Source organism: Xiphias gladius, chromosome 7, assembly GCF_016859285.1.
Source record: "Xiphias gladius isolate SHS-SW01 ecotype Sanya breed wild chromosome 7, ASM1685928v1, whole genome shotgun sequence".
Taxonomy (NCBI): domain Eukaryota; kingdom Metazoa; phylum Chordata; class Actinopteri; order Istiophoriformes; family Xiphiidae; genus Xiphias; species Xiphias gladius.
This window is the reverse complement of record NC_053406.1, coordinates 11,988,867-12,003,223: the sequence shown is the minus strand read 5'-3', so window position 1 is coordinate 12,003,223 and position 14,357 is coordinate 11,988,867. Positions and strand designations below refer to the sequence as shown.

The 14,357-nt window shown below is 38.9% G+C and overlaps 1 protein-coding gene across 9 annotated transcripts in view; it reads left to right on the top strand.

The window, feature by feature from the left end:
- The window catches only part of LOC120791582 (arf-GAP with Rho-GAP domain, ANK repeat and PH domain-containing protein 1-like), a 50,053-nt gene extending 36,069 nt beyond the window's left edge, over positions 1–13,984 (top strand). For 3 of the 9 annotated variants that reach the window (XM_040130036.1, XM_040130032.1, XM_040130041.1), the window contains 13 exons: positions 332–544; positions 1,371–1,476; positions 1,566–1,713; positions 2,381–2,464; positions 2,872–2,949; positions 3,121–3,238; positions 4,074–4,187; positions 4,286–4,431; positions 4,536–4,618; positions 5,360–5,419; positions 7,671–7,734; positions 8,249–8,407; positions 8,693–13,984. In XM_040130036.1, the coding sequence (XP_039985970.1) occupies positions 332–544; positions 1,371–1,476; positions 1,566–1,713; positions 2,381–2,464; positions 2,872–2,949; positions 3,121–3,238; positions 4,074–4,187; positions 4,286–4,431; positions 4,536–4,618; positions 5,360–5,419; positions 7,671–7,734; positions 8,249–8,407; positions 8,693–8,725 (1,406 nt within the window). In that variant the 3' untranslated portion in view covers positions 8,726–13,984. The remainder of the gene's footprint in view (positions 1–331; positions 545–1,370; positions 1,477–1,565; positions 1,714–2,380; positions 2,465–2,871; positions 2,950–3,120; positions 3,239–4,073; positions 4,188–4,285; positions 4,432–4,535; positions 4,619–5,359; positions 5,420–7,670; positions 7,735–8,248; positions 8,408–8,692) is intronic. The other 6 variants (XM_040130039.1, XM_040130040.1, XM_040130034.1 and 3 more) reach the window with 6 other exon arrangements.
- The last annotated feature ends 373 nt before the right edge of the window (positions 13,985–14,357 follow it).

The window sequence follows — 14,357 nt, the reverse complement described above, 5'->3', positions numbered from 1 at the left end:
GTCAACACCCAAAATACTACTATAATACTTATAACCAAGCTCTAATTTTGCATTAATATGGGTTATAGATCCTCTTGAAACCCAATCAAAATAAGACTAGTTTTTAGCTGCATTGCCTTGTATTTTACACTATACAGTTGAGTTTTAGGAGTCCGGTTGACATTTTGGTATCTATACTGGCCCATCCTTCTATTGAGTTGGAGGGACAAGTTTTTTGGGTTTTTTTTTTAACCTATCTATGGTGTTTTCTAAGAGTTACAGTATGTATGGTATGTTGCCTGTGTTTGTAACATTATGTTGTTTGTGTGTTCTTGTTAATGTGTTTGTCTAGGCTTGACATCTGAGGGGATCTATCGCAAGAGCGGTGTGAACTCACGTGTGGCAGCACTGTGCGAGAGATTTCGGCGTGATGCTCGCAGTCTTTGTCTGAGGGAAGGAGAGCACCAGGTAGACGACGTCTCCAACACACTCAAGCGCTTCTTCAGGGAGTTAGAAGAAGGACTGTTCACTTCAGAGGATGCCAGCACCTGGCTCAGTACAGCTGGTAATATTAACAAGACTGTTGTTGCGATCTGCTATATAGGTAGTAATTTGAGGGTTGCTCAGTTCACCTAAACAATTTTTCCACTTACATCTAGTGGTATATAGCTATGCAAATATGTTTGTTTATTTTATGAGGTTTGGAAATATTTTACTTGTTGCTAATACTTTTGCTGCCACCCCAATAAAATGGAAATTGTCCTGGTTTTTCAGTATAATCCACAGACAGTGGACAGTTTTAATGGTTTACGGACTATTTTCTACTAGTAGTCCCAACAGAGTCCCTGTAGTAATACAGCGGAAGTTGTCGCAGTGGCTTTGGAGTTTAGAGAAATTCAGTTCAACTCTGGTGTTTTCACTATTGAAACTACACTGAAAATATAAACCGAAATTGCATGATTTCAGTTTCCAGATCATTTTGTCAGAGATGCTGTAGCTGCTTGTCAGGTGTCATGTTGCTGTTTTGATACAGAACTATTACAAATTGCTTACCGTTTTCCAGACACACATCTGAACTTGTTTGCATATCAGTTCACAAGCAAATATGACCTTTATGTCAGAACACTACAGTTAATGTTTATCAGGAGCTTGTCACTTTTAACTCAGCTTTGAATCTCACTTTCTGTTGCTGATTGTTTCTGTTTTTTCTTTTATCTTTCTCTCACTATATTTGTCAAAATTTGTATATCTCTATCCCCCCTTTCTCCTCCATCACTTTCTCTCTTTTGTCCTCTTACACTCTCATCCTGTGCTTTCCATTTGTCGTTCTTACACTTCCTGACACTTCCAAAATCTTCTCTTTTCCTTCCTCTTTCTGTCTCGTATTCCAGCCATTCAGGATGAAAGCATGAAAATCTCCCAGTACCAGCTGCTGTTTAACAGACTGCCTCGTGTCAACAAGGCTACACTACAAGCCCTTATCAACCACCTCTATTGGTGAGAAACACACAAACAAAAGTCCTCTTGTGTATCTATTCATGTGTGTGTGCACATAACAATGTGTGTTTTCCCTGCATGTGTTTCAGCGTCCAGCGTTTTTCTGAGCTGAACCAGATGAACCTCCATAACCTGGCCATAGTGTTCGGTCCCACACTGTTCCAGACAGACGGGAAGGACTACACTGCTGGCCGCGCCATAGAGGACCTCATACAGCACTACACACTCATCTTTGAGGTCAGACATGCTCACTGTATACAGGGGGTGATAGGAGGGCAAAACATTTTGTTCTGTAAGATGATTCATTTATCTTGAGTGTTGACATCAGGAAATGGCAAACACAGCTCAGAGTGCTCAGCTCTAAAAGGTTGAGAAGTCAAAGAACATGGCATCTTATATTGGCTGCGAGATCAAGCTCCAAAAAAATGTCACATTAAGGAACAGTTTCCAGTAACTCCTAAGTTTTTTCCGTTAGCATTTAAATGTACACCATTATTCTCTTATGAATAGAAACTCATCTTGTCAAGTGTAATTTTTAAATTGTGGGCTAATAAGATAATACTCTTACAGCACTTTTTGTTTGTTTCCTAAAAATGTAAGTGAAAGGGAGATGGGAGATGATGAGTATGTTAAGGAGAGAGAAAGAAAATGTGTGATGGTGGCATTTCCTCTCATGAGCTTAGAATGAAATTCCTGCTGTCATTGTCAAAATTTACATCTCATGAAAGACAACCTCCCAACTATCTTATCTTAACTGCATTATTTTGTTTTGAAGAGATTTGTTGCCAGTTGGGATTTCAGATTAAGATCTAGAGATTGGCAAGATCCTCTAATTAAAGTCAGCTGTTGACTGATTCATTGTTTCTGTGTGTATGAAAGAATGTGTACATACTTTTGTTTGCAGGTGGATGAGCATCAGCTAAAGAAGCAGCTAGAAGAGATCACTGTTATAATCCAAGTGCGAGAGAAACTCAGCACAAAGTTTCCTGTGAGTCACACACATTCACACAAATCACTCGTGTGATCTTGCTTATTTTTAAAAAAGCAAGTTTTAATGACAATAACAGTTTGATCGATGTTCTTCACTCTCACATGATTTGTTTCATTGTTGTTCCGTGTGCCAGTTTATGTCAGACTGTATGACATGATTTATGACAAGTTTTCACCATTTGAAATCATAATGCATTACGTCAAATTCAAATATTAAGCTGTGTCTGCAAACAAAGTTTGTCATTGGATATATGTTGGTGTTGTGTGCATGGTTATATTCCTGCACCTGTATGCTGCAGTTGTGCATCTATGCATGCTGTTATTTGTTATCCTAATGCTGTTATAGTTCTGTCTGACTTTTATTCTGTGTGTGTATGCGTGCGTGTGTTTGTGTGTACCTGCCAGCGTACTGAACCTGGAGGGCATTTCATCTGCACAGTGTACCTGGAGGAAAAGAAGGACACAGCAGAGCAACATGTTAAGGTGACCTAGACTTCACCTAATTACACAATATTGCTTTACATTTTGGTGCCAAGTTCTTCTCTTGTGTGGGGTACAATAAGTGCCACAAAAGCAAACTGGCTACGTTAGTATGCAGCCACACTTTCACCCTCTGCTGAAGAGAGAAAAGTGACCGTGTGGTTCTCTCCTCAGATCCCTGGTTCTATGACAGCAGCAGAGCTGACATGTGAGGTTCTTGACCGGCGTAACATCACAGTTAAAGACAAAGAGTACTGGAGCTGCTGGGAGGTCAGCGATAAGGAGGAAATGGGTGAGACAGAGAAAGACAGAACAGCCAACCTAAGATTTTTGGTCATAATGCGTTTTAATTGTTTATTTTATGTCCTTCCACCATCTTATTTAAAGCTACCATTCCATTTTTCTACAGGTAGACTATATTTATAACTCTGTTGATTTGGAAAGCAACATGGGTTCACATGACCAAATACAAGCAGTTAAAAAGATGAAAAGGCCCATAGTGAAACAGAAAAATGACAGAAAGCATGTCAAGTGCTCTCTATTTAACCTGCAGCATGAGCTAACCAAAGTGGCACACAAACTCTAGAGGCAAAATGATCACTCTGTGTTGTGACTGTGTGTCATACTTTGTTTTGAGCCTGTTATGTGGGCCATCTGGTTCCCTACTGGAAGCATGTCTGTGGCTTATCAAATGCCAGTAACACTCAATTGAATTGGCAGATTTCCCATCACTGGTCAGAAAACAAGCCTGCTGGTTACAGGAGGATATGGAGGAATGACACTGAGGAAAGGAAGGAAATTAGAAAGAGTGTGAATGATGGGAAAAGCTGGAGGAAATTCTGTCGGTCTCTTCAAGGATGCAAAGTGACATCATTGTAAACCAGATCTTCATTCCATTGTTTGCTAAAATAGAGACACACAAACATTTTTATGTTTACTAAAATTATTGCATGCTGTCAATCATAGCAACAGCAGCTCAGCCTATTTGTCTGAGCATGACAGTCATGTTTTCTCTTCTTTTTAATAATGCTAAAATTATTCTAGATCATGTAAAGAAATGATTTGAGGTTACTTGAGATTCTATTATAACACCCTGTGTTCACTGTGCATCACTTTGCTTCCCTCAGAACGTCCGCTGCACTATCAGGAGCGAGTCTTACCCATCCTTCACTCCTTTGGCACTGACTCCCATCTGCTCATTAAGAAATACCTCGCTATGGAGACGATGATCATCTACCTGAGTAAACACACAAAAGCAACTGCCAACAAAATTTTCCTTTCTGAATCATGGCCTTGTGAGTCTTCCACATAACTTCATTCTTATTATTCTGCCCTCCAGCCAGTAAAGTGGATGCATCCAAACACGGGATGATGAAATTCAGAGAGGAGCGGAGCATCCTGGGATTGGGACTGACCTCTGGAAGTTTCCATGACCGATATTTCATCCTCAATTTGAGCTCGCTTAGAATGTACAAGGAAGTCAGAGTAAGACTGATGGACACGCAGACTCACTTTCACTTTCTCTGTTTTTGGTGACATAGTCCATCACAGACTTATTAACTCTGTTCCATTCTCTTTCTGACTGTCAGAGTAACCGTCCAGAACGTGATTGGCCAGTGAAAAATTTGAAAGTTTACCTAGGTATCAAGAAGAAACTCCGTCCTCCCACATGGTGAGTGTTGTACATGCAGTGTAGGCACAGTCCTCCTCATGACTACTGAGTTGCAAAGCAACAGGTGGCTGCTCTGAATGGTGAGAGCTTCTTAATGTACTAGAAGGAAAACAGTTGGACAGAAAAATGAAATGCCATTGGAATCAACGATGATCTATTCTCTCACATCTCTGTAAAGTATTTGTGTCTGTGAATATTGAGAATATACACTTTTTAATAGAAATTCCAGTGTCTCTTAAACTTTTAGCAGTGTGACTAGTTTTGTCCGTGAATGTAATGTATAAAACGAGCTATACGTATGTGGGAGCAAATAGCAAATATACTTTAATAATGCATGTGTTGACTGATGTAAATGAGAGACTCAAAAGTACATTTATCAAGAGAAGAAATTTATAAACTTTAAGAATTTGTATATATTTTTAGTGGGCTTAAACATTTTCATAAACCTGTTTTGTTTTTTCTAATCAGTTATAACTGTAAACAGTCTGAGAGCCAATTCTATAACACCACTTGCTCTTCAGCATAATAATTTAAAGGAATAATTAATGGCTAAAAATAAATAATTCATCTTCTAATTCAGGATACATTTGCATTATCTAAAACAGCTCAGGGGGGGCTTATAGACAGAGTGACCACCAGGGGGCAGAGTGAGCCTAAGAATTAGAACCAGCGGGACATTCACAGTTGTATTGCTGTTGAACTCGTTTTATCTTTGCTGTCTTTTTCTCTGTCTCTTTCTAGTTGGGGACTGACAGTGGTGTATGAGAATAAGAAACAAGAGAGGCAAGAGAGACAGCAGTGGTGAGTAACTGTCCAGTGCTGTATGTACAGGATGTACATCTTTTATATACAATTCATGGCTGAGTGCACAGAGCACTCACAACTCAATGCAGTCCTGTTAATGTTTTCAGTTTGAGTAAGCACACTTGACTTATTCTAATCTTTTTGCTTTCATTTTTATCTGTATTAAACCTCAGCACACAGATTTCGTGCAGTGGTCTACTCTCTGAACTTCACTGTTATACAAATTCATATGAAGATCGTTGAACTTCTTAGAAATCATATCAAAAGTCTTTATTAGTGTGGACCTGTTTGCAGCAAACATAAAGATAGAGTCCTCAGGAATTGTGTGTGTCTGTGCATTTGTAATCATCCCTCCATTAATCGTGTTAACTGTAAGATGTGAGATCTAAAGGTGATACACTGGCTGCATTTACATGTGTCCAATAATTCAACCATTGTCAAAAAAAACTAAGATTAAGGTAATAATATGATTAATCTGTCTCACAGCTATGATTCTATACTTTGACAACTCTCCATAATGCACTTCAGTTATCTGCTAATGATATAATCTGATATGGTGCATAGGACTGAATAATATGACTTTTTTCCCCCGTGATTTCATTCCTGTTCTGTCCTACTCCTATAATTAAAGCATCATACTATGCTACAACACTACTTTAGCTTTATATCTCTCTGCAGCAGTATACAGCCTTCAGTGACAACTTATTCAGTTCTTCTGAGGTGTTTGCTGTCATTATGTTCAGCAGGAAATGGCATCTTTCCCTTAGCGACAGTTTGGTCACATTTTTGATGTAAACATTAGCAATGTTAGAGAGAGCTGGCAGTTTCTCTGTAGGCAATAAAACAGGTCAGATCTCTGCATGAGAATTCTGAGAAGGAGGCATATGAAAGATCGGCTCCACCCAGGAGGGAAACACACACAAGTACTCCTCTAACCATGCCTTTATTCTAATCCAGGTCTGTTCACATGTACATCCCTCTGTGTGTGTGTGTGCGCGTGTGTGCGTCTGCATGTGTGCGTGCATCTGTGTGTGCATCAGTTGAATATGTGTTTACATCAATGTGTGTGCTCTGTGTGTGACTGACTTCAGGTTACAGTGGGCTCTACGTTGTCAACAGCAGTAGATATCGGCATAGTTGTAATGGGAGTGTTGTTCTCATCATGCTGTAGCCAGTATCCTCTCTTGGTTAAGCTCCATTGTCACATCCATCACAGCAAAAAACACAGCTGAGATGAAGAAACAGAGAGGGACAGAGTGAGGAAGAAAGACAAAAAAGGAAAGGAGAAAGTGAAACGTAGAGAGGTAAAGTGTCACGCTGAAGGGGAGATACTGTATACAATGTCAAATATTTTGCATTTACTGCAAGTAAAAGAAAACTTGGTGCAGTGAAGAGTGGTTAGAGATAAGAAAGAAAGTGAAAATATGGAAAAATAAATTGATAAAGAGGTGCCATATAGCAGATACTGTGCTACACTTCTCTCTCCAAATCTTGCGGACCCACCTGCACTTAATGTCACTTAGTTCTATCCTGTTTTTACTTCTATTCCGTCAAAGCTCTTAACACTTGTTAATTTTCCCCTTTTGTTGCACTATTTTATCTGCACACTCTTTCAGTCACTGTACTTAAATTTATGGGGACACTAATACATTTTTTAAACTATAATGTAAATTTTAGTCTGTTGCTATATGGAAATTCATGATGTTAAATGAGCAGCATCTATTCTTCTGCAGTTGATGATGATCTAGAGTAGAGGCGCAGTTAATGGCATAGAGAGTAAATGTATTGTAGGAGATTAACGTGTACTATACTATATGCACGCTAGAATAGAGTGACTGTCTTCTTTTGAATCCCAACAAGCACTAATGTGCTCTGTTGGCCCTAATGATGCAAACTAGGGGGAGGGAGGAGCTGTGTGTGTGTGAGCTGTGTTAGCCCTTTGCGGCAACTCTCCTGACTGCAGCTAAATTTACGTCTGTGTTGTACACTGGATACTGTTAGTTGCTGTTTTGCTCTAAAGTCTATATCAATGTTTTGTTGTTTCATAAGAGAGAGAGTATGTCAGTTTCAGTTAATATCTTTGACTACCTCTCTCTCCTTCTGGGTCTTTTTCCAAATTTCCCTTTGTCTCCGAATGTCTCTGTCCCTCTCTGACGACTTCTCTCCCAAGACTACAAACACACATGCATGACCTCCTGATTTTTATCACACTGTCTCCCCCACTTTATCGCCCTCTATTTATTTGCAGGTATCTTTGCTGTGACACCCAGTCAGAAATGAGGGAGTGGTATGCTACTTTTCTCAGTATCCAGGTGCAATATAATACACACACACACACACACACACACACACACACACACACACACACACACACACACACACACACACACACACACACACACACACACACACACACACATTCAAACAATTAGTTGATGGGCTTTACTACACATAATTTATAGACACGCTGTAACTATGCTATTTGCAATAATTTCAAATTCATGAATCTTGTCATTTTGCTGTTTGTTTCCACTGGCCAATAATCTTTAAAACCTGTAAAAACCTGAGAATGATCTAGTAGTTTTGGAAGTGGTCTTGAGCATTAGTAATAACACAGCACTATTGGATGTAGTATATCTCAACCAGACAATTTTGAATGCCATTATGCAGTTTGTCATCAGAAAAAAGTACAGTGGCATGCTTTAAAATATTTTCCTAAAGCTACTGATACCTATTATATGCTCCCTGTTTGTGACAGTTTTGCAAAATCTCATCCTGCTCGTTCTCTCCATCTTTCCCTCTGTCCATGTCCACTCCTCATTAAAGTACGATGGCAACGTGTGGCCTCAGGATGGACTCCAGCAGACACGGGTGAGCCGTGTGTTGCCGGATACGCGTCACGGTAACGTGTCATTGATACCGCTGCGTGGCAGTGAGAATGAGATGCGGAACAGCGTAGCAGCTTTCAGCCAAGACCCGCTTGCTGTGAGTCAACCTACCAATCACTGGGGCTAATCTAGGACAAACCAGGCAGTTTTGTCTAAAGCTGCGGGCTAATCAGAGAAATTCATGCTGAACAGGTGGTCCAGACCCTCAACCTTGATTCTCACTTAAGAGCAGAACAAATTTGCACTCCTCTTATACTAGTTTCGGTAACATGTATTTTACATTTGATTTCTATTTAGATTTTAAGTATTTCAGATATAAGATGGTGCATTAGAAGCTCTGCATTGGTCTTCTGAAATGATTTTTGTTTTTTACTCCACTCAGGAGTTGGGGGTTGCGCCTGTGTGGGATCGATAATCTCTGTTCCATGATTCATCTATGATTTAATCATCATGAAAGGATCTGGGTTCTTAAACTAAAAATAGACTACGGGGCTCCTCCTTGTGAAACATGAGGGTGTTTTCAGGAGCCTGGATTCCAGGACAAGAGAATAAATTACTAATTTGCGTCAGTGTCTGAAAATGTTTAAGAATCCAGACGATGTCAAGAGGATAAGACAGCAGCATCTTCATATTGCAGGAGGTTTGGACTGAGAACTAACAAAACAGAATTACAACAAGCGTTATTCTGGTGATGCTGTGCCAAAGCTAGCTTCAAAACACCAAGGAAACAGCAAACAAAGAATAACACATTTGAGGTGAACTAATGCCTGCAGGTAAACTATGTTTAACACTACATTTTACAGCACTACTGCCATATTAGGTCACAGAGTTGTATGCTTGGCAAGAAATCGACAAGCATCATCACTGTTGGTTTGTTGAACTATATTTGAAGCACACTGATATTAAAACAGACCTGTTCAATGACATCAATATCACCGTTTCCATCTGTTCTCTTATTTTCATAGAAAAATTGAGTGCAGACATCCAAAATAACTCACTCTGCGCTCAGTCTTGGTGCCGTGCGACCAAATGTCCACAATCTGATGATGCAGTTGTGTCCTGCTGTTTCTAGCCATCACATACCTCTCATTAGTTTGCTGCAGAGTGCAGCAGCACATAAGACTTCCACTCAGTCCGCTGTTGCTTCAATTGGCAATAACACGATACCAGGGTTCCTGTGTTGTTCCCTTCCGGATATTTTCTAATGATTTTTACCTGTTCAGTGCATTTACTTGCATACACTCCCAACATAATGTTGGGAGTGTAAGAGGAGGTGTGATTGCCTTGGTAATTGGATGGCAGCAGAAGCTGGCTTATGCAGGATGTTTGTGTGTGGGGGGTGGAGGAGAGAGATTCACTGCATATTGATATGTCCAATTCTCAATGTTAAGTTAAAGACCAAATATTGTGTGTGTGTGTGTGTGTGTGTGTGTGTGTGTGTGTGTGTGTGTGTGTGTGTGTGCGTGCGTGTCTTCAGTCCATCACTGTCTTCATTTCCTTGTGTTTCTCAGTGTGTTGACCTCCCATTTTCTCCATCTGTCCATCACCTTTTCTGTCATAATCCCTCTATTGTTTGTCTTTCAGCTCTTTAGGGATGTTCGATAATAGTCGCTGCAAAAAAGGTAGGACAGTTGCACACTCAGAATAGTTTTAAGGTGGATAACACACAAATTCTGGACTATTCTCAGACTAAATAAATTTTGATTAATATGTCAGCAGTGTTTTTTATAGTCTATGTAAACGTGAGTCTTCAATGATAAAACAAGTACTTGTGAATGTGAATACATTACAGTGGATCAGAACTTGCTCTGTTGCAATTATTTTGTACTTATGAGGAAATTTTTTACTATTATATCTACACCTGTTAAAATATGGTGAACTTGTGGATTACGAATCCAGTAAGGACACGATTAATTGAGTAAATCAGTGACAATGAAGTATTATTTATTTCCTGTTAAAGTTGAGGTTTTCATGCTTACAGTCATGTATCTTACTGTAGCTCATGACTGGAGTAGATGGCTCAGACTGTAGGTAATGACTCTGTGAATATTACACAGTATAGTGCTGATATGATTAGCAAATTAGTCGATCAACAGAAAATCTGTCATTTTTAATAATTTGTTAATTATTTAAGTTATTTATCAAGCAAAAATTAAAAAAAAAATGCTGTCTCCAGCTTCTCAAATTATGTGAGGATGCGCTGCTGCTTTGGCTCTGAGGAATTTTGATTTGCATTCTCCACTAATGTCCAACATTTACAGACCAAATAATTAATGAATTAGTCAAAAAAAAGTAACAGACCGATTAATCAGTAATGAAAACAATCATTAGATGCGGTTCTAATAGTAAATAAGACTATTATATTATAGAAGGTCCACCTAAGTTGAGATGATATAAGACTCAAGTGAAAGATAAAGCATTATCTCTCAGTTTAAGCTGATCTGTTGGTTTATTTGTCAGACTGTGTATTTGTCGTTTATCTGCTCTCTTGAATGCTGCTCATTGAGTCTACATCATGTCAGCACCCTCTTTTCTGGTTGGCATGGCTCCAAGACATCTGTAGTCTGGATGAAAATTATAAGGGTGATCTCTCAGGGAACTTTGAAAAAACTGTGAAACTGATTTTGGGGTCAAAAGATAAAATCAAAGTTCCACTCAGTAGTTTCAGTCTGCTGTAATAGATTAAATAAACATGTAAAAATATTTGAGGAAAAAGATGACAACACTGATTTAAATCACTATAACCTCTGGATTTTTATTCTTTAAAGGGCAGATGGTCAGCCTCATCAGATGATCTCTGAACATCCCAATTACATCATCATTCAGTGACTGTAAGGACCAGAGTGACGGACAACCATACTGTTTCTGGATTATAGCCTTACACTGCCATCTGCTCCGCTGAATATGAACTGGACCAAAAACTATACGGACAACAGGATCACATCTAAAATATATCCTACACTGGTTTTCGGGCACAAAAGGTTTTTACTTGATGTACAGTAGAAGCAGCTGGGAGCTGTGGCATTAAAATGAAAGAGCGTGAGTTTGATGGACTACAGTCACGCTGAATATTTCCTCAATCACTTCCACCTTAACATTGAGCAAGTCTGCGCTCAGTGTTTCCATTGGTCAGTGACATGTGCCTCAATCACTGCATTATATTTTGGGACAGGAGCATGAAAGACATGCTGAGCGAAGCCAGGTTATTCTAGGCGCTAGAATTGAGTGCTTGGCAAATCTTTTTTTAAATAGAAAATAGAAGTTTATTGTTGTAGCTGAATCAGATTTCCAGTTTTGTGATGTTTTTAGCTCTCTTTCTGTTTTGCTGATTTCTGTTCTGTCTTTACTATTGCTCAATGAAATGTTGGGATAATCCTACAATTCAAAACTGAATAATTGCTATTGTAAGCAAAGCTGATGTCATAGGAGACTGAGACCTGATTTTGATTGGTCACACCGGGGTTTGTTCCACAGGGACCAAGACTGGGACTGAGAGAAATGGCAGTGACAGATTGGTGTCTTTTACACCACAGGACATTTGCCAGCATTGTACAAAAACCTCAGTTAGAGTTGCATATATGTGCTTGTGTCAATTTGTCTGCATATGTGCACCAGTGTACACGCACTATGCGTGAATATTTGTACGTGTTTTTTTCAAGACAGGTTTTACCTTGTATGAAATTGTGTCTTTTTGAGAGTGAAGGAAGGACAGGCATGTGCTGGGAAAAAAAACATAACTTTTTAAGATTAAAAGAAGAAAGTCACAGGTGAGGGCAAAAAATTGTTGGAAAATGAGATAAAACAAGGGAAGCACTTGATTTAGTATTGTCCCTTATTCTGTATTCAGATAAACTCAGTGCTACTATATGTAGGTCAGATTTCAAACCATATTTACTTATTCAAAACAATGTTTTTGCCCTGGCCTGAACAGTAGTTTTGTCTAACCGAGTGCACTCTCTTTTCTTCCTGTCCTCACACAGTCCTTAGCACTGCTTACTCTGTCAGTCCTTTTCTAAAGCAATGCTTAGAGGCACTATAAGTACATGGGCAGTTTTGTCATTAACCAGCAGTATTTATGAAGGTTTAGATTATGAATTATTCACATCCTTGCAACAGTATATTTTTATAGTTTGACCATCAAACCTCAAAACAGGGCATAGGTTCCACTGAAAAGTCAGTAAGCAGAAGAAACAAACATAGGTGCATTATCATCTTCTATCATTCTTTGTACTGTGGTCCAAACTTGTATATATTTTGTCTAAAGGATTAACCTGTTAACAGATGCCTTACCAGATGCATTGAACATTGACCATCCTCACGACATTGTAGTGTTGTTGCCTGTATGCCAGCTGTGGGTTTTCCTTGTTGTACAAGATTTTTTTTTTAATTTATTTGGACAGCAGAGGACGCTGGATGCACTGTAGAACATGTTTGCTCTGATTCTATTGGTGAGGCATCATGATGTTCAGCTAAATGTTAAGTTTTAAACACCTTTAATCACAGTACCTGTGAAAATGTGTATATACAGTACAGTGTATGTGTATATGAGAGAGTGTGTGTATGTTATTAGCTGCCCTCCAGCTCAGACCTCAGCAGGAATAGAGAGAAAAATCCGTTCCACTCTGTGCAGTAATGTAATTGCACGTAAAGTGCCTATAGAAAGTCTCATGCCATGTACTTTTTTTTTTATATTTTATTGTTTTATAACACTGATGGACTCTAAGGAGTTTTTTTTTTTGTTTTTTTGTTTTTTTTTGTGAGACACTGATCATCAGAAAAAAACAGTAAATATCTACAAATTGATCAAAGTCAGATACAAACATTAAACACATAACTGTTTGCTGAAGTGTTCTCTTCCTTCAAGTCAACAAGCTATCAAGTTGCAAGATACTGTGAGTGGTCGGCTTTTAATGTCCCACCACAAGATCCTGATTGTAATAGATTGTAGATCTGTCTGATCTGCCACATTTATTTGACCTTCAGGAGCCTTTCAAGGCCTCCTGCAGAGAAACATTCACATAACATGACACTGCCACCACCAGGTTTCATTTGGGTATGGTGATGTGTGGCACATGGCTTATGACAATCATAGCATTTAGTATACTGGTCAGAAAGCTCAGCCTCTCATCTTATTCCACTTTGTTTCGTGTTCGCCAACGTTTGTTTAAAAGCCCTAAGGTGAAATACCAGTGCAGCAGTTGTTGTATGCACCTTGTCTCCCATCATGCAGTATCTGTAGGCCTCCTTTACAACTGTTAGTTGTTCTAGGCAAATTCACACCTATGCCATTGTCTCTCCATTCTTCTATGATGGGAAGGATCTTACAGCACCTTTAAGGGTAATTTAGGTCTTTGGAAGTTTTTATGCACCATCCCCCTGAATGGTACTTTTCAGCTAACTCACTAATTTTTTTGAAAGTTCCTTTCCATAGTGTTTATGGGAAAGTTAAGTTTGTATTTATTTAGTTTGTAGAGATCTCTTAAATGTCATCGCTGTCAAAACATCCTTAGTACTTCAGTGTTTCAGTGTTTTAAAACAATAATGTATACAAAGGGGGTGTTGAGTACTTTATATATACGGTGTATATTCTCTCTGTCTCGCTTCTTATTCTGTTATTCTGCATTTTACTGATTTTTGCATCTCTGAAACTCTAATAAACACATTCAGTTACTTAGCTAGAGTCTACGTGTGTGTGTGTGTGTGTGTGTGTGTGTGTGTGTGTGTGTGTGTGTGTGTGTGTGTGCGTGCGCGTGTGTGTGGTGTGTCTTTCTGAACATGCATATAATTATAGTTCACTTGGTCCCTTTTTAAACAAAAAATGTGTTTTTCCAAAAGGTTGATGCCCTCCAGCTCTTGCCCTAATGGTAATCCACTTGTTTTTCTTCTGCACTTTTATGAAATTTAATGTATAAATACACACACATACACAGTCAAACTCTAACCTTCCCAACAAGGTAACTGTAACAAGACAAGCTGGGCTACTAACAAGTCCACAACACATTTTACATGTACATATACTGGAAACACGAATACATAGGGACAGAAAC